At 38.9% G+C, this 24399-nt stretch overlaps 1 protein-coding gene across 3 annotated transcripts in view; it reads left to right on the top strand.

The window, feature by feature from the left end:
- chrdl2 (chordin-like 2) overlaps nucleotides 1-24399 on the top strand; it is a 49705-nt gene that overhangs the window by 3753 nt on the left and 21553 nt on the right. For all 3 annotated transcript variants that reach the window (XM_048544997.1, XM_048544996.2, XM_048544998.2), the window contains exons 4-7: nucleotides 830-926; nucleotides 9223-9368; nucleotides 16771-16864; nucleotides 17583-17650. In XM_048544997.1, the coding sequence (XP_048400954.1) occupies nucleotides 830-926; nucleotides 9223-9368; nucleotides 16771-16864; nucleotides 17583-17650 (405 nt within the window). The remainder of the gene's footprint in view (nucleotides 1-829; nucleotides 927-9222; nucleotides 9369-16770; nucleotides 16865-17582; nucleotides 17651-24399) is intronic.

Here is a 24399-nt window from a genome sequence, read left to right as displayed (position 1 = left end):
AGAGGTGCAACTTGGCTCAATCTTTGGTAGACTCGCTTTGAAAAATAATGGAATTCCGAGAACCATAATCCAAAACTCCTTGATTGTGATAGCTTTTGGCGACGTTAGATTTGTTGGAACAGTGTGGAACTCAGTAGAGAGTTTTCCCTGCGATGTTCACAGCGGGGTTTGGTCAAATCAGTGAAGGGGTAGAAGGGAGGTTCTGAGATCTGCTCAGCAGTTTATCACTTCACCGGGAACGCACCGCACAAACTTTACCGTGGCTAACTTTTCACAGTTGACAATAACAGCAAAGCGAATAAGTCAGGGATGAAAATATTTACAGACATGGTGCGTGTTGCAACTTGGAAATGACTTCTGCAGCGGAGGAACTTGCAGTTTTTAAGAGATTATAAAGAGTCTTAGATGTAGATTACATTGACAACAACAAAGTTGCTGGAAAAGCTCAGCAGATCTGGCAGAATCTGTGAAGGAAACACAGAGTTAACTTTTCGGATCCGCTGACCCTCTCTCGGAACGTTCTGAGAAAGGGTCATCGGACCCGAAAAGTTAATTCTGTTTTTTTCCTTCACAGATGCTGCCAGATCTGCTGAGCTTTTCCAGCAACTCTGTTGTTGCTCCTGATTCACAGCAAACGCACTTCTTTCGGTTTTTAGATAAGCTTACAAAATGGTTTTTTTAAATGACTCTGGGATAACACACGCTACCTTTTAACAATGAATCCTCGATGGTGGTGAATTGTAGATAGCCCAATTCAAAGCCGTGTATACTCTTTGGTGCAATCTCTGAATTTGTATTTTAATGACTAACAAAGGATTTATATTTCCAGAATGGACAAGTGGCCTGCAATCGAGTGAAATGTCCGAATATCCACTGCTCCAGCCCAGTGACAGTCCCACAGCAGTGCTGCCCTCACTGCGTGCCAGGTAAGGAGGACACCACCTGCCTCTTCAGCATCTACTCAGTCAGACATGTTGGCGATTACGCGGCAGGTAGCTTGATCCTTATTCGATTTCATTTCATGGACCGGAGTTGGTGAAAGTTTGTCAGTAATTTCCACAAAGAAACATTGAGTTTATTCATTTCCCCTTTGAGAACAGAAGATGGACTGTGTGAAATTAAACTGTAACCCACAAACGGTTTCTGATGTCCTTGATATGAAAGGCTGCCTAAATCCCCGATCTGTTCAGGGCACTTAACACGCTGATTTCCAGACTCCAAACTTACATTGGAACTTTCGGCAAGTGTAGAGGTAACACCTCACTGGAACTATTGTGTGAGAGTACATTTTCTCGCCACTTAGAATTTGCCTCCATCCATTGAACAGTCTGAATTGTGTTAAAACTTTGGATGAAAAGGTACAAATAATTAGCTACCATATTCATGCATTGAACAATTCAATTTTTGTTTCATTTTGACACCAGATAGACAAGGTCTAATCTGCAGCCTGGTAGGTGTTAGTATGTATAGGTCAGTGTGAAATATGGCATATATAAAATGTATGGACTAGTGAAATGTAACTTAATTGCACCATACACACATATGAAACACCTCTTTACTAAACTTCTCCATTGTTATAAAACTGCTGAAAGTTATAGCTGTCTATGAAAGATTGTCAGGATTTTAAAAAGCTGAATTTTACTTCCTTAACTTTAATAAAAGACACAGGATACAGTGTTTTGAACAGATAAGTAGACAGCCACAAGGAAATATGATCATGTCAAGACTGAACATTACTTAAACTAATGTAGAAAAATATTGCTATAGAATAACATTCAGTAGGGCTGTGAGAGGTAATTTAAAGAATGAATACTGCCTTCTGACCAAGATATCATTTAATTCATCTCTACCAGAAGAGTCACCAAACCACATGTAGAACATCACTTTGCAAACTACCCATTCACTATCCCTATTACTTGCAGCTGGAAGTGCAAAGATAAGAATTGTGCCTGGTGCACCCAGCTATCAAAGGATGAAAATCATTGCTGGCAGATTGTTCTTTATTCTTTTAGGATAATATTTTTGCACTGAAACAAATTATCAGTGTTACATATCCATTTTACAATTATTTAGTTAATCTATCAGGAGATATACATCACAGATACATCCTGCATTGCTTTCCAAAAACAGTTATACATCTACATATTGACAAGTATGTAAAGATAAACTGGTTTCACTGGATGTAACTGGCGGACATTAGTCTTTCATCTCCTAGTGCCTGTGATCAAGTCCAGCACAAACTGATGCACTGAAGTCACTTATGTCAATTGTTTCTCTGACCTTATTTTGAATGAGTTTGCATTGTTGTATTCATAGCTCAAAATTGCTTCAGAATTGAGGTAATTACAATTGGCACAGATTTTTTTAATCTGTTTAAAAGTGCTCCCTGTTTTTACATATAGGCTGAGGAACAATTTCTAGCAAGCACATGTAGAAAATTAAATGTGAAAATCCAGAAGTTGCTGGTTATATTACAAGCTCCTGTGTATGCCTTGCAAAACAGTCTCTCACCACACTGGCTTGCCATACAAATGTCTTGGGTGATATGATGTTGAAATAATGGCATTTTAGACCAGAATTAAATTCTGTTAAAATCCTGTTAAGTCGTAGCTAAACACTAGCAGAAAAGTAATTTTACAGGTATAAAATATCATTACTTCAAATTCAATTAATTTTAGGAACTCTTTAAAAAATCTCTTAATATAATCCTCCTTTTCCTCCCTGTAGATTATTTTCTGTTCCTCATTTGCTATTGAATGCACTAATCTAAATTACATTTTCCGATTCTGACTCTTCACTGCTCATTTAGTCTGATTGGATAAATAGGTGTACCAGAATTCTAAGATGCTGAAACTGTAAGATAAACAGAAAATGCTGGAAGTATTCAGCAGTATAGTAGCATTTGTAGAGACGGAAACAGAGTTCATACTTCAGGTGCATGCTCTTGCATAATTTTCTGACTACCAATTTATATTCTGAATAATGGTGCAATTTGATGGCAAGAAAAGTTCTCAAATACTTTAAAAAGATGCATAGGCTTATAAACATATGACAGTACATATGACAGAACAAATATGAAAACCATACAAGTCATTCTGCAACAGTATGTATGGGTAATCAAGAATACAAAGAAGTACTGCAAAATTTTCACGTAAGAAAACATCATTGATATCACAGATCAAAATTTTTAAAAGAGTCAAATTTATATATTATTACAAGGCTTTTTATATTGCTTTTTTTTCTTTTAGAGTAGCCATAGCTGTCTATATTGTGTTAGAATATAGCACCACGGATTGAGGAGATTAACACTGCATGGTTGAAAAATATGTAACATCAACCCTAATGTGAAGACACAAAAAGACAGTGTGAGCTTGTTGGATGTAATTTCCCCATCTTATATTTAGTATCTTATGTTCCAGCATTTTTTGAAAATAAAACTCTTATTGGCTTTACATTTAAAACAATTCCTGGTGTTTCCAAAGTTTTCTGGCCCAGTTCTGAGGATAGATGGTGAAACATGACAAGTCGTGAAGGGGATAATAGGTTGGTATGTTTATTCTCATGGTGGCAAACATGTGCACATTTCTGGTGTCCATGAACAACCTAAATTAACAACCTCTTTTGAAATTAACAATTATAAAGACCTATTATATGTTTTCAGATGACACGATAAAGCTTAATAGCTCCTTTGGAAATAATGAAGTGGTGGTAAAGTAGAGGCAAAATAACTGAAAGCTCCTGCTGTAACTTTTCAAAATAATTCCACATTCTGGCTCACTCTGAAAACAGACTCAGCATATCTATGCATACTCCTACAAAAGATATGAATTTTATCTTTGTAGCAGAATGTTGAAGATGATTTAATTTAAAGATTTAAATTGTATTTTTAATCACGTGGTAGAGAAGCAATGTGTCCAAATGGTAACCTCAAAAAATATCCATAAATGTTACATACTACACTATCCAGGCTTGTGACTTTTGAGACCCATACAATGTTAATTAGCATAAATTCTTTTGGTGATTTGTGGTGCGGGCAAATGCAATAATTTATTTTAAGGACATTGTAGGTACTAAATAGTCATGATTTTCATGTCTCTGAGCGAGAATTGTGAAGCTTGACAATACATAGTATGCTACCTATCTAGAGTGCAAAATACTTCTGAATCTTCATTAAATCTTATATAATATATTAATCATTAATAATGTGCTGTATAGCCAGAAATGTTTTGCAATATTGCTTCACTCAGGTAAAAATTAAAATTCTTCAGAACATTCTTCATCAAAAGAGACAATGTCACAGGAAAATAATCTGGGCATGGTGGACTGCCTCGGGAATAAAGGGATTATAGAGTGGGCAGGAAAGTGGAGTTGAGGTCTAAGATCAGCTATGATCACGTTGAATGACAGAGCTAGCAGAACAGACCATATGGCCTATCTAGATCCTTCCCTTGTGTTCTTGCTCTTGGATTTAGACGGCATGATCTTATGTGAGTTTGAGTCAGCATGCTAAATACAGTGCGTAGCCCAACCACTGTTTACTCCCTACCCCTTTGTCCCTGCTGATTATACCAGTGGTGTGAGTGGCATTGAGTGGTTAGTTTACCGGTTGCTAAATAAGACCCTAAGTGGGAAACTGGTGCCAACTTAAGAGCCTTGTCCTAACCCTACTGCCGCATCACTGGCCATAAATGAAGCCCACACCAAATGGCCAGTTTGGCAGGCATGGAAGGGCGGTACTGCTTTAACTTGCCTCATCAGAGAGTTCCCAAGTTGTAACCCACACCCTGTGGGTTGCCGTCTCCTCATTGCCTCACAAAATGCGACCCAAACCCCTCAGTCACTTCCAAACACTTTCAAATCTCTTATCCAGTACGATTGCCTCATCATCAAGTGCAGTGCTAGCAGTGTTTCCACTGCTCTACTGGTCTAATTAGATTTCAGCCTCTAAGGTTGACTTCCAGTCCCTGAGGGACAGAAAACCTGCTTCTACTCTGACTGCAGGTTAGATTACTCTTTCCTTGGGCAGGCTATCCCTATCACTCCAACCTGTCAATCAAAGTGACAGGGAGCCACAGCATGATATTTAATTTATTCGCACGTGTGTAACTACATGTACCATGTAAATATGGTTGTTGAACTGCAGGTACATGACACTGTGTCGGGCTGTGACAATGATAGAGACAAAGCTCAGAGTATGGAATAAGATAGGGAACTTTCTATTAGTGGATACAAGATATAGGTTGGAATAAAAAGGGTGGCATTAAGAAACTATTACAGCCAATGTAGAGAGGTGGCACATTTGAGGAATCTAAGGCAGAATTTATTTGATTGCAATTGAAGAAGAATAGAAGATCTATTATGCTACTGAATGGAGAATCCAAGTATCAAATTACTGAAAGATGCAAGAACTATTTTGTAGTAATGGAGGGCTTTAATTATTCCAATATAGATTAGAATAGTCACAGGTTAATAATGTAAGGAGAAAAATACTTCAAATTGATGCAAAGAAGCTGGTGACACAGAACAGATTAAATTTAATGCAGAGAAGTGAGGAGTGGTAGGAAGAACAAGGAAAGATAGTGCAAAATAACAGGTATAATTCTCAAGGGATGTAGGAATGGAGAAACCTGAGAAAACGTGCAGAAATCATTGAAACTGGTTTAAAATACATATGTGGTCCTCGGCTTTATAAGTAGAGGCACACAGTACAAACATTAGGAGTTTTTGATAAACTTTTATAAAACACTGGTTTGGCCAAATCTGAGTATTTTTACCCAATTCTGTGCACTGAACTTTAGAAAGCATCTGAATGCTTTGGACGGGATGCAGAAACTTTTAGTCAGAATGGTCTCAGACTTGAAGGACTTCTGTTACATTCATAAACTGAAGAAGCTGGGGTGCATTCCTTTGAGAACATAAAGAGGCAATTTGATAGAGATGTTTAAGATAATGAGATGTTAGGCCAGCGAAGATAGGAAGAAACTGTTCCTATTGATGAAAGATGCAAGAACAGAGTGCACCCAAGGTTATTGACAAAAGAATCAAAGGCAGCATGAGGAAAGTTTTATTGATGTAGCAAGTGATTAGGATCTGGAATACCTCTTCAGTATAACACTACCTCCCACTGTACTGCTACAGTAACAACGCCCTCTTCTCTACTGGAGACAAATGTAATGGATTTATTTAGTATACAATGAGACTGAAAAGGCAGATTCAATCAATCAGTCTTTCAGACTGGGACTGGAGAAAAAAAAATGAAGAAGAAAGAATTTGCAGGATTACATAGAGAAAGAGGGCATGTGGGATTAGTTGAGTTGCTCTTTCAGAGGCTAGGCACAGATTTGATGAGCTGTTAACATTCTAAGAGCAGGAAGATTTCTTGACATGTGTACTACAGATACGATTCCAACAATTTAGCCCATGTTTGATAGAGTCAAGCTTTCTTATGCAGAACAGTATGAATGCAGAACAGTATGAACAATGGGAAGCTTTCAAGGAAGAAATGTCTGGGACTGATGCAAAATACTGTAGGTGCTGGAAATTTGAAATAAAGTCAGAAAATGTTGGAATTACTCACTGGATCAGGCAGTATCTGTGGAGAGAGAACTAGAGTTAATATTTCAGGCTGACAATTACCCTTCATGAGAATGACTGTATTTTTGAGGTCAGAATAGGCCTAAGCTGACAAGAGGAACAGGAATAACAGCCAAAAGCAGAGCTCCATGGATGATTAAGAATACAGGGTCAAAAATGAAGTAATCAAAAAAAGTTTGTGACATATCTGTGATTGCCAGAAAAAAAATAAATAAATACACATTCAAGTAGACAAAAGAGCAAAAAAAGTAGGTCTAGGATAGAATTATAAGATGGGCAAAGAGGAAGTGTCACAAAAAAGGAGTCCAGATATGTTTTGTACATGTAAGAATAGTAAAAATGCAGTCAAAGACAAGGTATGGCCAAGTAAGAGATGAAAAGGAGTTCTTCTGGTGATGCAGAGGGCATGACTGGGGTATTAAATGAATACAGGATGCTGTCACTGCAGCCGTGAAGGTGGACGGTAGTATACATAGTGGATAGAATTAATTTTTATAAAAGAATGGCAGCAATCAAAATAGAAAAGTAATCGTGTCAACTTACTGGTTAAAGGTAGAAATGGAGATTCCAGCCACAATCTTCCAATCATTCCTAGATTTGGTAAAAGACCTAGAGGATTGCAAGATTTCAAATGTGACACACATGTTCAAAAAATAAGGGTTGATCAATTCAACAATTCCAGGCCTTGGAGTAAAATCTTGTTGGTGTGGGGAAAATGACATTTAGGAAATTGTCAGTATATAAATGCAAGTCAGCACAGATTTGTTAAAGGCAAATCATTTTTGATAAACTTAACTGAATTCTTTGACATAGCGGTCAGTTGAGAGTTGTGTACAAGGTGTGATAATTGACTTTCCAACAAATACTGCTGAATATTACATAAGCTTTATACAAGTTTAGGGACAACAAAATATATATACAAAATTGGAAAAGATGCAGGATTGGGGATGTTACTGAGAACTAAGGGCTTTGGATGCTTGGAGAAGCTGCTCTCCTGAAAGCAGAGAAGGTTTAGAATCCCTACAATGTGGAAGCAGGTTATTTGGCCCATTGAGTCCATATCAACCCTATGAAGAGCATTCCACCTACCCTATCCCTGTATTCCCTTTGGCTAATTCACCTAGCCTGCACATCCCTAGATGCTATGGATAGTTTAGCATGGCTAATCCACCCAAGGTGCACATCCTTGGACTGTAGAGGAACCTGGTGGAAACCCACAGAGACAGTCACCCAAGGGTGGAAGTGAACCTTGATCCCTGGCACTGTTAGGCAGCAGTGCTAACCACTGAGCCACTGTGCTGCCCTTGCTAGAGGTCGTTAATAAATGATTTTGACAGAGAAACCTAAGAGAAACTTTTGCTGGAGTTAGTAAGGTCAGCAAGACACAGATCTAAGGTAATAGAAGAATTAGAGGAGATAAATGATTTATTTTACATATCCAGTTGCCCTGGTCCAGAATGCTCAGTTGGAATGGGGAGCAGAAGTAGATTCAATAATGACATTCCAAAGCATGATCAGAGGAATGGGAGCTTTCCCGAAGAGTAGAGGCATAACGGACCCAATGGCCTCTTTGTATTGTATCCTCTGATCTGTAAATCTGAACTGTTTTTAATGTAACACATGAAAAGAATAGCGTGACCACTGAATCCAGAATAACACATGCTGTGAAATCAACCCCCGTTTAAATCTTCATCCAAAGCTAGTAAAACCGTCAGAAAGCGAATTAAGTAGAATAAATGTTGATTTTATAGTGCTCTCGTTTTTTAGGGGAGTGTGGATGTGTTTAAATGTACTATTTTTGATGTCTATATTTAGTTGTCGGGGACAGTATCTTGGTATCCATGTGTGGATCTGACCCCAAGAGCTAGCTTAACGCACGTCACACATCAATCGTTTTGGCTTCTCCTAACTCGCCTGATTAGAAACACATTCGCTCCATCCCCATATCTCTGCCGCTACTTTTAACAACTGCGCAGCGGACCGTGCAGCGGACGAACAAGTACGAACTTCTCCAGTCACCTACTGTCCGCCCCATCTTCAACGCATTGCAACGACTGGTGGCGAATTCTGTTTATTGCAGCGCCTCATCCTGCTCCCGCAACCCCCCAAAAATAACAAGCCTCCTCCCCCCACCCAGAGACTTATGCACGATTTGTGCGTAGATGTTATCCTTTATAAATATCAGCAATGTGCTCAGCGTTCTTCTCGAGATCTATCCCAGCCTGTGAGATAGCAGTTGGCGAGAAAACAAAAACTGATGGATTAACTATAGCTGCTCGAGGGTGCGTCAAGTAAATAGAGATTGTACTTAGCGATTCGTAAGTGTAAACTTTGTATTGGTGTAAGCTTATTGTAAAGTAAGTATTACAACCGTGTCCAAACCTCAAAAGTAATCCATTGGCTGTAAAACACTCTGGTCCAACCTAATCACGGAAAGTGCTATATAAATGCAGGTTCTATCATGTCTTTTAACACAGAGATACCTCTGGTGCAATGTGCAGGTCAATTATTTAGAAAAATTCCGAACTCAGTTGATAACGTGAAGTGTGCATTCACTGGTATTCACACTCCACTTTCTGTGGACATTTTGCTATTTTTAAATGCCATTTCCTCCCCTCTCCAACGCAGAAGAGCATCATATTCCAGCAGCTGCTAAAATCGTTGGGAAATCCTGTGAATACAACGGCACCAGCTATCAGCATGGAGAGATGTTCGTGGCTGAGGGACTATTTCTGTCTCGGCACCCGAACCAGTGTGCCCAGTGCAGCTGCTCGGTAGGTACACAATCTGCCAAGGGCCATTACAAAAACATGCAAGACAGAGCTTCACCCTGGTCAGAGAACTCAAAACAACTTTCTTGTTTACTAACATTTCATGTCAGTTCAAACATTCTTTAAGCTTTAAAATGTTTATGTATATAGGGTATTGTTAAGCTTCATTCACAGGATGTGTGCGTCGCTGGTTACAGGCCAGCTTTTTTTAAAATTGCCCATCGTTAATCGGCCTGGAGTAGGTGGTATTGAGCCGCTTTGGTGAATTGCTGCAGTCCTTAGGGTGAGTAAGGACACCGGTGCTGCTATTAGGACGAGAGCGCCTGGGTTTTGGGCCCAGTTACAGTGAGTGAATTGTGAGATGTACCAAGTCAGGATGACGGGCGGGGAACTTGCACGCAGTGGTGCTCCTGTACCTCTCCTGGCTGTGTCCTTCTGGGTGAGTCAGGCAGTATCCGTGGATGTGTGGTGTTTCGAATCCAGTGGCCCTTCTCGAGAAGATCTTTCTGCTTTCTCTCCAAAAATGCTGAGTTTTTGCAGCAACTTATTTTTGCATTTAGGTCTTCGGCGTCCGCAGTGTTCGTTTGTTTTATTAGTTTTATTATCCTTCCAGGTGGCAGAGGTTGCCGGTTTGCTGAATGCATTTAGAGAAGCCTAGGCAATTTACTTGCAGTGCATCTTCGTCATAATGTACGCATCCAACAAAATGGTAAATCAGATCAGAATGATGAGGATCAGTAAAAAGCACGCACAGTACTTAGTTCATAGGTTGATTGTCGTTAAAGTCAAAATATGACAAGTAAGCTAAGTAAAGCATACCTGGCCGAGTTCACCCTCAGTAACTGCATTGAAAAACAACCATCTGAAGTCTTGAACAACTGCGTCCCTTGTAGCTTTACAGAGCTTGAACTAACGGGATGTGAGTCTAGATGATAATGATTTTGTTAAAAAAAACGAATGAAAGCCTCACAGAAACTGCCGAATAGGTGGATTTCACTTGCAGACCGAGCAATTCCCTTGCAGCATATTTTACATGTCCAATGTTCGAGTCCCAGAGCACTTCACGCAGTCAGGTGCCAAAACACACGTCGGCTTGTGGAAATTTATTTGCGAGATTGTTTTTCACTCGCTGTAGCGCCGGGAATGCCAAATTGATGGCGCCAAATTAATAGAAACATTTCATCTTAGCCAAGCTCTTAAGGCGGACCCATCGCACTGTGCTTTTTATATTTACTTTCGCACGAGAAAAATGAGGGTCTGAATTAAGTTTGTTTACACTCACATAAGCAAGTAACGATCGAAAAGAACCTGGTGGCAGCTGACTAAAAAGTTGAACACAATGGATAATCTTACCTATCGGAAACGCAGAATATTTAACCATTTTAGTGCCTGTTAATAGATTTGCTTCAAGTGTGCTACTTCCATAGCAACGTTTCCTTTCGGGTACCATTACTAGCCGATCTTGGTAGCGCATAATAGGCAAATAATATAATTTCAAATAAAAGCTTACTTGTTGAAAGAAAAGACAAAAGACTTCAATAAAAACCGAAAGAATAGAGGATGCTGCAAATCAAGAACAAAACAAAGTTGCTGGAAAAGCTCAGCAGGTCTGGCAGCATGTGAGGAGAAACACAAAACAGATTTTACATTTCGGGTCCCATGACCCTTCCTCAGAACAGATGGTCACCAGAACTGAAACATTGACTCTGTCTTTTGCCTTCCCAGATGCTGCCAGACCTACTGAGCTTTTCCAGCAACTTTTTTTTTGTCCCTAAAGACTTGAACACAAGAAGGTCATGTTGAGGCTGTACGGGACATTGGTTTGGAGAGTTCTGGAAACTGGGTGCAAGTCTGCCTACTTTAGGAATGATGTCTTGAAACCAGAAAGGGCTCAGAAAAGATTTACAAGGATGTTACCAGGGTTAGGGGTGGTTTGAGCTCTGAAGACAGACTGAATAGACTGGGATAACAAGGTGTAGAGCTGGATGAACACAAGGCCAAGCAGTGTTAGAGGAGCAGGAAGGCTGATGTTTCTGGTCTGGATCCTTCTTCATGTTTTTCTGAAGAAGGGTCTAGGCCTGAAACATCAGTTTTCCTGCTCCTCTGATGCTGCTTGGCCTGCTGTGTTCATCCAGCTCTACACCTTGTTATCTCAGATTCTCCAGCATCTGCAGTTCCTACTATCTCTGAATAGGCTGGGGCTATTTTCCTGCAGTATTGGGGGCTGAGGGATGACCTTCAGAGGTTTGTAAAATCATGAGGGACATGAAAATGGTAAATAGACAAGGCCATTTCCCCCAGGAGATCCTAAACCTAGATGGCATAGCTTTAAGGTGACAGAGGAAAGATTTAGCAGGGACCTAAGGGGCAACTTTTTCATGCAAAGGCAGGTGCATGTATGGAATGAGCTGCCAGAGCAACTGGTGGAGGCTGGTACAAATACACCATTTTAAAGGCATCTGGATGGGTATGTGAGTAGGAAGGGTTTAGAGGGATAAGAGCCAAATGCTGGCAAATGGGACTAGATTTATTTAGGATATCTGGTCGGCATGGATGAGTTGAGCCAAAGGGTCTGTCTCCATGCTGTACATCTCCATGACTCTCTGACTCTTAGAATGTCAGATTGGCTGGAAGGCATGTTTTCAAACACCTCTGAGAATAAGCTCTTAAGCAGATTGCACCTGTCTTCTGCTTCTACTCAAATACAGCTTCAAAACACAACACAAATTCAGCTCCTGCACAGAAGTGCTTCTCTTTTCCTATTTGGAGAGTTTGATTACAACAATGCATTTCCATGTGCTTGATGATAGTCCAGTCAATTGAAAAGTGCTCTTTTGGTCACCTGCAGTGAACTATCATCTGATACTCTACTCACACTACTTGGATGATCTTTTTGATCACCTCTGCCCTTGGTCTCTCTGCATACAAACTTTGAGTCTGTGTGTTCTGCTATCATACTGCATCTGACGAAAGGGCTGCACTCTGAAAACTTGTGTGCTTCCAAATAAATCTGTTAAACTATAACCTGGAGTTGTATGATTTCTGACTTAGTTTCTGGTCCAAGTTAATGGTATTGTTCAGTGGACTATCGGTCAATAGATGCATAGAGTTGTGATTTTGTTTCACGACCACTCAGCGAGTAACTGAAAAAGAATTTCTCATTGTTCCAAATAGAATCTAACACATTCTCTTCAATGAAATAATACACAGGCAATACACTGGGACCTGCATATAATGGATTACAGATAATATTCTCCAAGCTTGGAGACCTTCTTTGTCCTGGAATCTTCTTCATCCTTTCTTGAATTCTAATGGCAAGCGCATCTCTGATATCTCACTCAAATGACTTGCTGGTGTGTGAGTGGACTATTTCATGGTGGGAAGCCCATACCAAGCTTTATCTCCCCTTCACTTGGGCCATTTTTATACTTGTAGAAACCAGTTTCTAATTACTGACGTCTTGCTTATTTTAGTAGCAGGGAGTAACATTTCTGATTAATTCATGTTCTTTTTGGTGGATGAATTAAATGTAAGATTTTGTTAGGCCTGGCCAATCAGGTCCTGCCTGTGTTATTGTTTTGTGTGTCTTAGTAGATTAATAGCTTCATAATGAATGAAGAAAAGATGAAGGATATCAGTCCAGCTCTTGTTAAGTGGATAATGGGTTCTCTTGTGGTGAAGTGGTAAAGAGGCCCAGGTTCAGGTCCCACCTAGTGGTGTGTGATAACATCTCTGGATAGGTTGGATAAGAGGTGGACAGTTCTGGAAAACTGAGCAGCACACTTGGATAGCTCAACTTGTTGAGAAGCCACTTTTAGATTCTGTCAGAATGATTTGTAAGTACATGACAATTGAACTAAAACATTTCCTGTTATGCACATGATCGACTTCTATGAATATAGAAACAAAATCACATTAAAGTGTGCATGATCTGAGTGAACAGATTACATTGGAAATCTTATTTAAAAGTATTTATTAGTAACTTGTAGGCGTCATTTCACTTGTTCTAACATAACAGACCCAAAATTTGCTTATTTGTGTTTTCACTTGAGAATTTACACTCCCAGACAATCTCTCCCCACCAGCAGAAACAATGAGTAAATAATTGCAGCAAAATCCATATTGAAAGAATACTCTGCCAGAGTAAATAGACAGATTCGTTGACTTGACTCTAGCTCACTGGGAGATCTAATTGGTTGCTATCTCATTGTTTAAACTACCCTAGCTGACAGATAACATAATGTTTAGTGCAAACAAATTAACAAGATTATGACAGGGTTATAAATGCAAATAACTGTAACCAGTTGTACATTTTAGGTCAAAATAAAATTAATGCTAAAGCAGTAATGCCGAAGAAATTTTTAAGAAGTGTTTCAATTTACTTTTTTTTTGCTCAGCTTAGTAACTTTTTACGCTGGTGCCAATAAACAATTTCAGGAAATATCTGTTCACATCAAGGTCAAGGATCTCTGGAAAATGATCAGGCTGAAGACCCTTAAATGATTTATTTTCTTTTCTACATTTACAGGAATAATAAAACGTGGACTGTTCTAGAACAGAAATCAGCTAAGTTAACAGAGAGCAAAATCTAATCTAGGACCTGATGGTTCAGTATGGTTCAATAATAAAGATGTTGTCTTTGCCCATCTGGCTGTCAAGGGATTTTAAAAAAAGTCTTTTCTGTTATTTATGAACTTTCCAAGAGCTTTGTATTGCATTAGGAGGTTTGACTGGAGTGTTATCTGATTGTGTACTGTAAATAGTTTATAATTATTTTGTTTGTCAAGTGTCGACAAACAATGATAATTAATTGGTGTTTCTAAATACACAACTGTTCAACAGTATATAAATCACTAAGTCAAGTATTTAATATGACAAAGCACAACTCACAGAATGCTGAGACAAATATTTTAATACATAATAAGACAAAAAAGTACCAAGAGAACTATTTAAATTTTGTAGTGAATTGCCAGAAACCTTGTATATTAGTCAACATATTGCATAATAAATCAACTGTATAATTCCAATGTGAGGGTTCATCTGGTGCAGTGTTAGTGTCCCTATGCTTGGGTTCAAGCCCCATCTACTCCAGAGTTTTACCAGAACATATTTGAACACATTAATTAAAAACTTTAAAAATTTCAATTTACTATTTCAAGAAATGAACATGATACTATGCTTACATATTTTATTTTTGTGTAATCCATAATAAAAGATTCAGACCTACAATATTTCTGAGTAATTACTCATGGGGAATGCAAATAGTAAAATATCAGATCATGTGATTGGTAATCAAATGTGAGGCTGGATGAACACAGCAGGCCAAGCAGCATCTCAGGAGCACAAAAGCTGACGTTTCGGGCCTAGACCCTTCATCAGAGAGGGGGATGGGGAGAGGGAGCTGGAATAAATAGGGAGAGAGGGGGAGGCGGACCGAAGATGGAGAGTAAAGAAGATAGGTGGAGAGAGTATAGGTGGGGAGGTAGGGAGGGGATAGGTCAGTCTGGCGAAGACGGACAGGTCAAGGAGGTGGGATGAGGTTAGTAGGTAGCTGGGGGTGCGGCTTGGTGTGGGAAGAAGGGATGGGTGAGAGGAAGAACCGGTTAGGGAGGCAGAGACAGGTTGGACTGGTTTTGGGATGCAGTGGGTGGGGGGGAAGAGCTGGGCTGGTTGTGTGGTGCAGTGGGGGGAGGGGACGAACTAGGCTGGTTGAGGGATGCAGTAGGGGAAGGGGAGATTTTGAAACTGGTGAAGTCCACATTGATACCATTTGGCTGCAGGGTTCCCAGGCGGAATATGAGTTGCTGTTCCTGCAACCTTCGGGTGGCATCATTGTGGCAGTGCAGGAGGCCCATGATGGACATGTCATCTAGAGAATGGGAGGGGGAGTGGAACTGGTTTGCGACTGGGAGGTGCAGTTGTTTGTTGCGAACTGAGCGGAGGTGTTCTGCAAAGCGGTCCCCAAGCCTCCGCTTGGTTTCCCCAATGTAGAGGAAGCCGCACCGGGTACAATGGATGCAGTATACCACATTGGCAGATGTGAAGGTGAACCTCTGCTTAATGTGGAATGTCATCTTGGGGCCTGGGATGGGGGTGAGGGAGGAGGTGTGGGGACAAGTGTAGCATTTCCTGCGGTAGCAGGGGAAGGTGCCGGGTGTGGTGGGGTTGGAGGGCAGTGTGGAGCGAACAAGGGAGTCACGGAGAGAGTGGTCTCTCCGGAAAGCAGACAGGGGAGGGGATGGAAAAATGTCTTGGGTGGTGGAGTCGGATTGTAAATGGCGGAAGTGTCGGAGGATGATGCGTTGTATCCAGAGGTTGGTAGGGTGGTGTGTGAGAACGAGGGGGATCCTCTTGGGGCGGTTGGTTGCTTTTCTCTCTGTCAATTAAAGTGTGATGTAATGAATTTGCTTTAGTACAAACCAGAACCTAAAATCCAGGAGGCCAACTTAGGAGAACAAAAAACTAAACATGAATTCTGAAATTATTTGACAGTATGTAATTCAAAAAATTTTGTATTATAAGCATAATCACAGTATTTGCCAGTACTACAGGACACCTTGTGACCCATCACAACTATTCTGACACTTTAAAAAACTGACAACTTAGGCTCAAATCTCTATTTCCTTACAATTGTATGTTATTATTTTATATTGGTGCTGTGATTACTTCACTGGTACAATCTAAAATGTAAAGCACTAATGTAAAAAGCTTTCATGAATAACAAAAATATGGACTTAATCATTCCACACCTCTGAATAGGTGTGTAATAATTCTGTTCTGTGGCTTATTTCTCTATTTCTAGCTTCTCCCCATTTCATCCAAGTTTGTTACGTTCGTAACTACATTCATGAAAAATATGTTTTAAATTTTGACTTGCGTAAAGATTGACAATTTTTTTTGCCTTTTTTGTTATCTTGAAGTGTTTGATATCTCGGTGATCGTGCACTCTTAGCACTGCATCCCCGTGCAATAGAAAATGTTGTCTTATCCTTGTGGAGGGCTACTGTTGTATTCAAGGGAAGAGGAAAAAGTTTGATTTCATTATATCTGCTTTCATTGGCGTATTGAGGATCACATTCTGCAACTTTACATACTTATAATTAGGCTCACTAATTCAAATTCAGTTTTCTTCTTTGTGTTACATGAATTGTTTGCTTTAATTCTGTGAGATTTTCTGTATAAATTGCAATTCAGTGGTTTTCCAGATGCAACAAAAAGATCTATTTAAATATTGAAATCTGATTGACTGAATCCAAATGAAGGAGCACACATGATGTTCATTAATACTAATGACATTGAGTCAGTGTTTTAATAAAGTGGTTGTGTTGGAAATATGTTTTCATAAGACTACAAGAATGCTGCTGTGGACTTGAAATGTTAATAGTTTCTTTTTTTTGATGTGAAGGAAGGAAATGTGTACTGTGGCTTGAGGACATGCCCAAAGCTAACCTGCCCATTCCCAATAACTGTTCCTGATTCTTGTTGCCAAGTTTGCAGAGGTAATGTAAAAAAAATCTTTACATGCTTCTAAATGTACATTTGTCCAAATTTTGCCATCTTGAATGAGTGTCACGCAGTTTCAGATCAGGTATGACATGTAACAGATGTGGAGTAATGTTCCCTCTACTTTGCTGAAACATTTGATGAACAGAAAATAAGATGTCACTAGTCAAAACTACATCATAAGAATCTGAGAACATAAGAATTGGAGCAGGAATTGGCCCTTTGTTTTTTCAAGCTTGCTCTACCACCCTCTGACCAAAGACATTCCTTCTTCATAATTTAGAGTACCCTTATTCTCAAACACTGCCACCAATACTAAATGTCCCCTAAAAATGGAAACATCCTCACAGCATCTACCCTGCCAATGTTCTTCATGTTACACTTAAAATGAGCAGAAAAGGAGAGCTTTCCTTCATTTTCGAAAAGATTTGTCAAACATTTATTCGTGAACAGATTGGATTTGTAGGAAATATTTCTTACTAGTTTATTAGCTAAATATACATATCTGACAGTTGAGAATTTACAATAGGCATCATAATGAATCGTTGGTGTCTAAAATATTTATGAATTTTCCATCCAACATTACTTGTTGCTTTTCTTTGTTGAATGCTGTCCTTGTGAGGTAGAGTGTTTCCAGAAGAAATGTGGTAACTAGTCATTTAGTCAAAGATGGCAGTAATTCCCTATTTCTGAACATGTGTACATTGTTGACAGGAGAAGGAGACTCGTCATGGGACACATCAGATGCAGAAATATTCCGGCCACCATCCAACAGGGAAGCAGTAAGTAACTGAATACAATTCCTAATATAATGTTGGAGGTGATGTTTCAAAACATTTTGAAATTAAGCAAACAGGCTTTATTTCCTCTGAAGCAGTATAAGAACAGACATAAGTCAGACATACAACTATTTTCCTATTTAACTATGACACAGTTTCACCTTCCAAGTCAGTTATCTTAATAATTTGACAATCAAATGTGGTAAGCAGACTATACAGAATGTCATTGCATGAAATCAATGGCAAATTTGCTATTGATACATTTCTTTAGTCTAGTTTTGATATCTCATAGGAAGATTTTTGAACATTGTCTCTGTTCTGGATTATTTCATTGACAATGTCTCTTGTTTATTTTATGGTATATTGTGATTTAATTGGTTTAATCCTCCTGATAATAATCACCATCGGCATAGCTACCATTCTTGTGAATATCTTGTAACATCTTCCTAGTAACTTAACCTTAGCCCCCTTTGGACTTTTAACAACCCAATCTGCGAACATCTTATTGGGTACAGTTCAGAACAGGTCACATCACCTCCTTGATTCCCCCACTTTACCTTAAAGAGACAGTCCCAAGACATGACAATTTTACAAAACAAATATAGACAATAATTCACCATCATTCTACGACAACAAAACATTTTGCAAGCTAATTATACTGTCTGTTCATCAATAGCCCAATAGATAAAAGTGTGTGCTGCACAATAACTAATTTCTGTAGCACTCCTCAGGTAAAATCACAGTGTTTATTATGAGGAAGCATGAAGTCAATACTAAGCTGATCAAAGAAGGGGCAAGAATTTTGCAGTTGAAGCAATATGGTTGTAGGCAAGGAATGTTCTAAAGATTTTTGAAAGGAAGGCAGGAGATGACAGGAATTCAGGAAAGGCCATAGGCACATAGTTCAGAGATCAGTCACCAAGGGCAAAATGAAGGGACTGGGCGCAAAGCATGAGAGCAATGAAGGGCACTAGCAGTACGAGGAGATGATCAAAATAGGTTAGAACAAGATTGTGAAAGTGAAGATTCAATATTCAATTAGCTGTGAAGAAAGGACAAGGGGGACATGTGGGACCTTGTTGTAGTAAGGATTCTGCATAATTTTCAATTTATGCATGGTAGAATTTGATTAGAACAATGTTTAAAGGATTAGGGTTTTGCCAGAAGTAAGTTGAAATGGCACAAGCAGGCTGTGTTACAAAGGTGAAAGAAGCAGTTTTATCAATGGAACCGCAAGCATAAATTTATGTAGTGTGTCATGTTTCCATAGCTCCAGATTTACTCTGAGATTACAGTTAGGGAGGTTAATGAAGTTGAAACTAGAGGTCTAGCAGAGTGTGTTTCCAAAGAAAATTGTTTCTTGTTGATTGGTAGAAGACATTTTAATTTATTGTAACCACAACTAACAAGATATAGAAGCAGTTTTGAAGTTGATGCAGAAAGCAGAAAGGTAAAGATGGATATTAGCATAAATGTAAATTCTGATTGAGTGATGATCGCACATGATTACATAACAATGATTACACAAGATATCGTTGAAGAATAGAATATAATAATCTAAAAGACAAGGAATCAACAATGTAGAGATGAAGCAGACCAGAGTTTGTATCCAGGCATAAGAAATAGAATAATTGAGAAATATTCTGGGATATAAGTGAAATTAAGGGGAAATAGGGTTAAGGAGAAAGGTTTGAGGATGATAGAATGGTAGAAAGACTCAATTTAAGAAGATAAAGAGCAGAGTTGAGGAGGCAAGGTAATCACGCACAATAGTTGGTTAGAGAAATTGTTTGGGAGGGACACCGGAAAAGGGGAAACAGAAGAAGATCAAAATCAATAATGTGTGACAGATAAATTGAAAAGGTGTATGGGCTTGAATAATTGTGGGATGTATGGAAATAAAACTGCGTGCAAATGAAATGCATTGACAGTGAATGAGCAGGTTAATAATGGATGAAAGATTAACAGATTTTGACAGACAGTGGAAGTAAGTGCAACAAAAACAGAACATTCTGTAATACTCAATAGTTCTAGCAACATCTGTGGGGAGAAGCAGAGTTAAAGACCCATATTTTTACAGAGTGTTACAGACTCCGCAGACCTTTAAAAATGTGGGGGGATCCCAAACCTGGAAGGTTCATTTTCATTTCCAATGAATCCATTTGTTCCTGTAAGGAAAAGGCATGACTCCTACGGCGAGAACCCTGAACTCAGTGGGACCATTTGAATGTTGTGCTGAGAGTTGGCAGACCTCATTTTCACTCACATGAAGAGTGTAAGAGGGCAGCATGATGAGTGGGAGTGCATAAGTTGACAATGGAGTATAGATTTGACATGGAGAGTGAGTGAGTGGAGTATGACGGAGGGTGTAGCATGAGCATTAGAGGGCCAAAAATTTCACCTAACAGTTGGGCAGAAGTGCCAAAAAACTAAGACAGTCCTTTGAAACAGTTTGCCTCGGCACTTGGAAGCCCATATGATCTAATTTGATCTGTATCTGAGATGGTAGGCACAGCTCTATACTGCATATTGTTATCCAGGACTAAAGAACCTATCATTTCAAGGAGTTTCTCCTGAAGCAAGTGCAGTGAGCAGGGACTTGCACTGCCTCTCTCAGGAGTAAATGTCCGGACCAGCATTTCAGGTCAATTACCTATCATCAAAACCTGACCTGAAATGTGAACTCTGTTTGCCCATTCAGCTGCTGCCTGACCTGCTCACCAGAACAGTATTTTGTTCAAATTTCCAACAGCTGCTGTATGTTGCTTTTGTATTGACGGCCCTCTGTATTTTCCCTCAAAATTAAATATACTTCTCTCTATATTTTCTCATGTTGAACCTGGATTTTCTTTGCAACACTTACTATATTCAAAATCTCCAAGTAATATAGAGGAGTACTTGAGCTCCTAACATTTTAATCTTATTAGTACAAACCATATTGAAATAACTGGGTTGTTTCACCTTGATTTTCAATTTTAAACAGAATCAAACATTTGACTCAAAAGTGCAATAGCTGAAACTAATAAACAACAAAAAAGAGAAAAATGGAGACAGCGTCTGAACTTATTTCAAGCTGAAGTCAGACAGACTTGCCAGTGCACCAAATTTAGAAGTAATGTAAGAGTTTCTCAAACAGAAACTGTTCAAGCTCAGGTCAAGATTTTATTAAATCAAACATACTTTTGGCAGAATAGTTTGCGAACAAAAAATAAGTCAAAATCTTTCATAAACAACGCTACGCGCACACGAACGTTCTGGTATAACATCCCAGCGCAAGTGACTGGGAAAGCACAGCTTTAAACTGATGTTTACAAAATGAACAAACGATATTGAGATAAATTTAAACACTTGAAACTCCAGCTTTCTGGCACATTCTTAGTTTTGCATTGAACACTTTAATGCTAACAAGGGAACGATCCAGTGAGTGCACATCTTTTTTTAACTGAACAAGTTAAGATAGTCACCAAGAAATCAAACTTAGATTTAGAACTTTTTTTTACTAATTAGTGTGAGCGTGTGGAACTCACTATCACAGGGAATTGTTGTAGTGAATAGTTAGGTTATATTTAAGGGAGCCAAAACAGAAATAACTGCAGAAACTCAGCAAGTCTGGCTGCATCTATGGGGAGAAAGCCAAGTTAATATTTCAAGTCAGTTGACCCTTCATCAGAATGTAATCAGGTCTAATTTAATCAAATCCTAACATGGTGCCATCTTGTGCCGGCTCATAGTTCCACCCTTTCCTGCTTCAGTGACCATTCCAACTTAACAAATAACCACTAGTTCCCAAGGACACAGGAGAAAAAATAAAATCCTATTATTTCAAGTTCCTTATTGTAGGCTAAAGTTTTTTGAGAAAAGCACCGTTACTTATAAATCCACAAATTTTGACAGCAGCTGATAGATTTTCCGCTTTTTGATAAGCCAAAACAGTTCTTGACAAGTTTGACAGTTCTTGACAGTTTTTGATACTTCTAGATGAGTCTTGACACTTCTTAACAGGTCGTATCAGGTTTGACAGGTTGTTTTTTTACAGGTTTGACCGTTCCAAGGGGTTTGTGCATCATTTGTACATAATCAGTCACATTTTCACACACATAAAATTACCAATCCCAAAGAGTACCTGTGTTGCCTCTCCACAACGGCCAATGACGATGTCCGATGTAATCTATGGTCATATCTGCAGAGGTACTTCTGCCCAGCAAACAAGGAGCTTTTGCTATCCAAAGCAAAGACACCTGTTTTTACCTGGTCTAAACTTCACATTCCAATTTCAGATAGCAGGTATTCCAAAATCCAATTTGAGTGCACTCAGCCAATCACTTAAATAGCCAACTCTCACTGTGATCCATGCATGCATTAACCACAGGCCACCTCCAACCCCACTCCAAATCCCACCCATGAAAATGGGAAATGCCTGGTTAGGTGGCTAGACATAGGATTTCCAATGTCTTTCACATTGACCCTACATGTTCTGATGGATGTGTAATTGTCAAGAAGCTGACTCTACTGAGCTCTGAAGTGTTTTAGGCAGGTCATTCATTTATTCTGAACCGAAGATGGATAGTGAACACAAGCCTTGTCAGTACTGTAACATCCAGAAAGTAAGTTTACGATTTTTACAATTTATTGAGGCATATTAGCCGAGATACCTAGAACACATCCTATTTTTGACACAATGGACAGAAATTAGACTTGACTGCACCATTCTATTGAAGTGAAATTCATGTGATGATTAATTTTTAGGAAAAATATCTATTTCCAAATTTCTCCTTAAAAAGGTCAGACAGAATATTGAATTAGATCTTTTTGCGGACACCCTGGTGGTCTCCTCAAATGGAAATTAAGCTGCTGAGGAATGTAACTGAGGGTCGACCATCTCTTTAGAGCCCCCTTTTGGGAGATTGTCTAGCAATGAAAGAGGCAGGAGCAATGCTTGATCTGTTTAAAATTCTCACCTGGATGCTGACTTGTTTTAAGAAACACTCAAAAATTGCTGTTTTAGAATCAGGAGGGGCGGAGTGTTTATCCAACTCCACTCGACTCGCAATTAAGCCCTAGATCATGTTATTTAACCTCACTCACTTCCTGGCCCCCTGCAAGGGCCCTGGAGTTCAAGCCCTTTGGAAAAGTACTTCTCTCAGCCCAAACACACCCGAACAGATCTAAATGCAAAGTTTCTCTTCCCCCCAGAGGCCTGAACTCAGCATTTTTCCATGGGACCTGAATGGACCCCTAGGGTCAAAAACCAAAAATATTCTTTAGGCCAAAAAACAAGTGGTCCGGGGTGCTCAGATAAATGATTCCCAATGTCAATTTTTTTCTAACAGGCAAGTTGCATTTAGAGGTATCATTAACTCACTCATAATATCAACATGGATTATATGGCTGGAGCGAAAAAGCAATGCTCAGCACTGACCTAAAAAGAAAGCTACCATGAAGATTTAAGAAATTATAGACATCCCCTCCATTTCAATGTAACTTTGAATCTTACCTGATCTATAAGGGTTATGTAGCGACCCGATACAGTGAGATAATTAAATACTCACAGTAGGCAAAACAAAAACTAAAAGATATGAATTATAATTTGCTTTTTAATGAGTTTACAGAGGGAAAATTAAAGATTGTGACAGGCACATGGGAATGTGGTAAAAACTGGAATACAATAAATAAAACTTTAAAATTCTGAATATTTAAAAATCATTTTGCCTTATTTTATTCATGGAAGTAATGTTTTTTATTGTTCATTTTAAAATGTTGCCTTGAAGGATGGGGATTGCACACTCATAAAAGAAAAAGTTGTCAAGATTAGAGAGGTTGTTTAGCCACAATTATGACCTAGTATGCTGATAAAAATTCACATTTTCTGAATAAGATATATCTTAATTAGTTATTACAGCTAGAATACTATAAGAAAAGTTCACATTAAATCAGAAAGATTCCATAGGCTGCATCAATAAAGATGACAAAAGCCCACCTTGTGTAGGAGCAGGATAATATTCACTGCACCCTTCAGATTTCTGATTTGTGGAGATGCTAGATGTTGCTGTTAGTTTTAAAGAGTTATAATGACATGTACTGAATAGTTACGCTTGCCAGTTCCTGGCCGTTATATTAATGACGCCCAATTTTGTTATCCAAAAGTTGTGTTAAGGTAATTACAACCTAATATTTTTGGCTTTGTTTTAGACTAACACTATGCAGTTACTATTACATTATGCAGTTCAACACTATTTCATTATGTAATTGCAAATTGACCAAAAATGTTTTGTTAAACTTTCATGTGGTAGAAATACATTTTCAATTCAAAACTTGGATTCAAATTGACATCTATTTATGTTCCTTTCATCCTAAGTAGTATTATTTCACATCGGACAGAAGCTTAAAATAAACCAAAGAACTGTGACTGTTGGAAATCTGAAAAAAAATGGAAATTGCTGGGGAAAGTCAGTGGGTCTGGTTGCATCTATGGATAGACAGCAGAGCTAAGATTTCAGGCCCAGTGACCCTCCTTCAGAATTGATTAAAACTGATTGCAGCATCTCATTTTCTGCCGGGGGACCCTGCAAAGTTCAGGACACAATATCAAGTTCCATACTTTTAGGGCCTGAATATCTTCTTCTGTGTCCTTACCCCAGCCCTGATACACCAGGCCTTGTCATCATGTTAGGTTGCTGCCACAACCAATCCATTGTTAGCAATAAATGATCTCCATTAGCAGCTATTCATTCTCCCAAGGCTGACCCTTACCC

The sequence above is a fragment of the Stegostoma tigrinum genome, chromosome 15 (genome assembly GCF_030684315.1).
Source record: "Stegostoma tigrinum isolate sSteTig4 chromosome 15, sSteTig4.hap1, whole genome shotgun sequence".
NCBI lineage: Eukaryota > Metazoa > Chordata > Chondrichthyes > Orectolobiformes > Stegostomatidae > Stegostoma > Stegostoma tigrinum.
The sequence above is the reverse complement of the archived record's forward strand: the minus strand, read 5'-3'. Positions and strand labels throughout refer to the sequence as shown.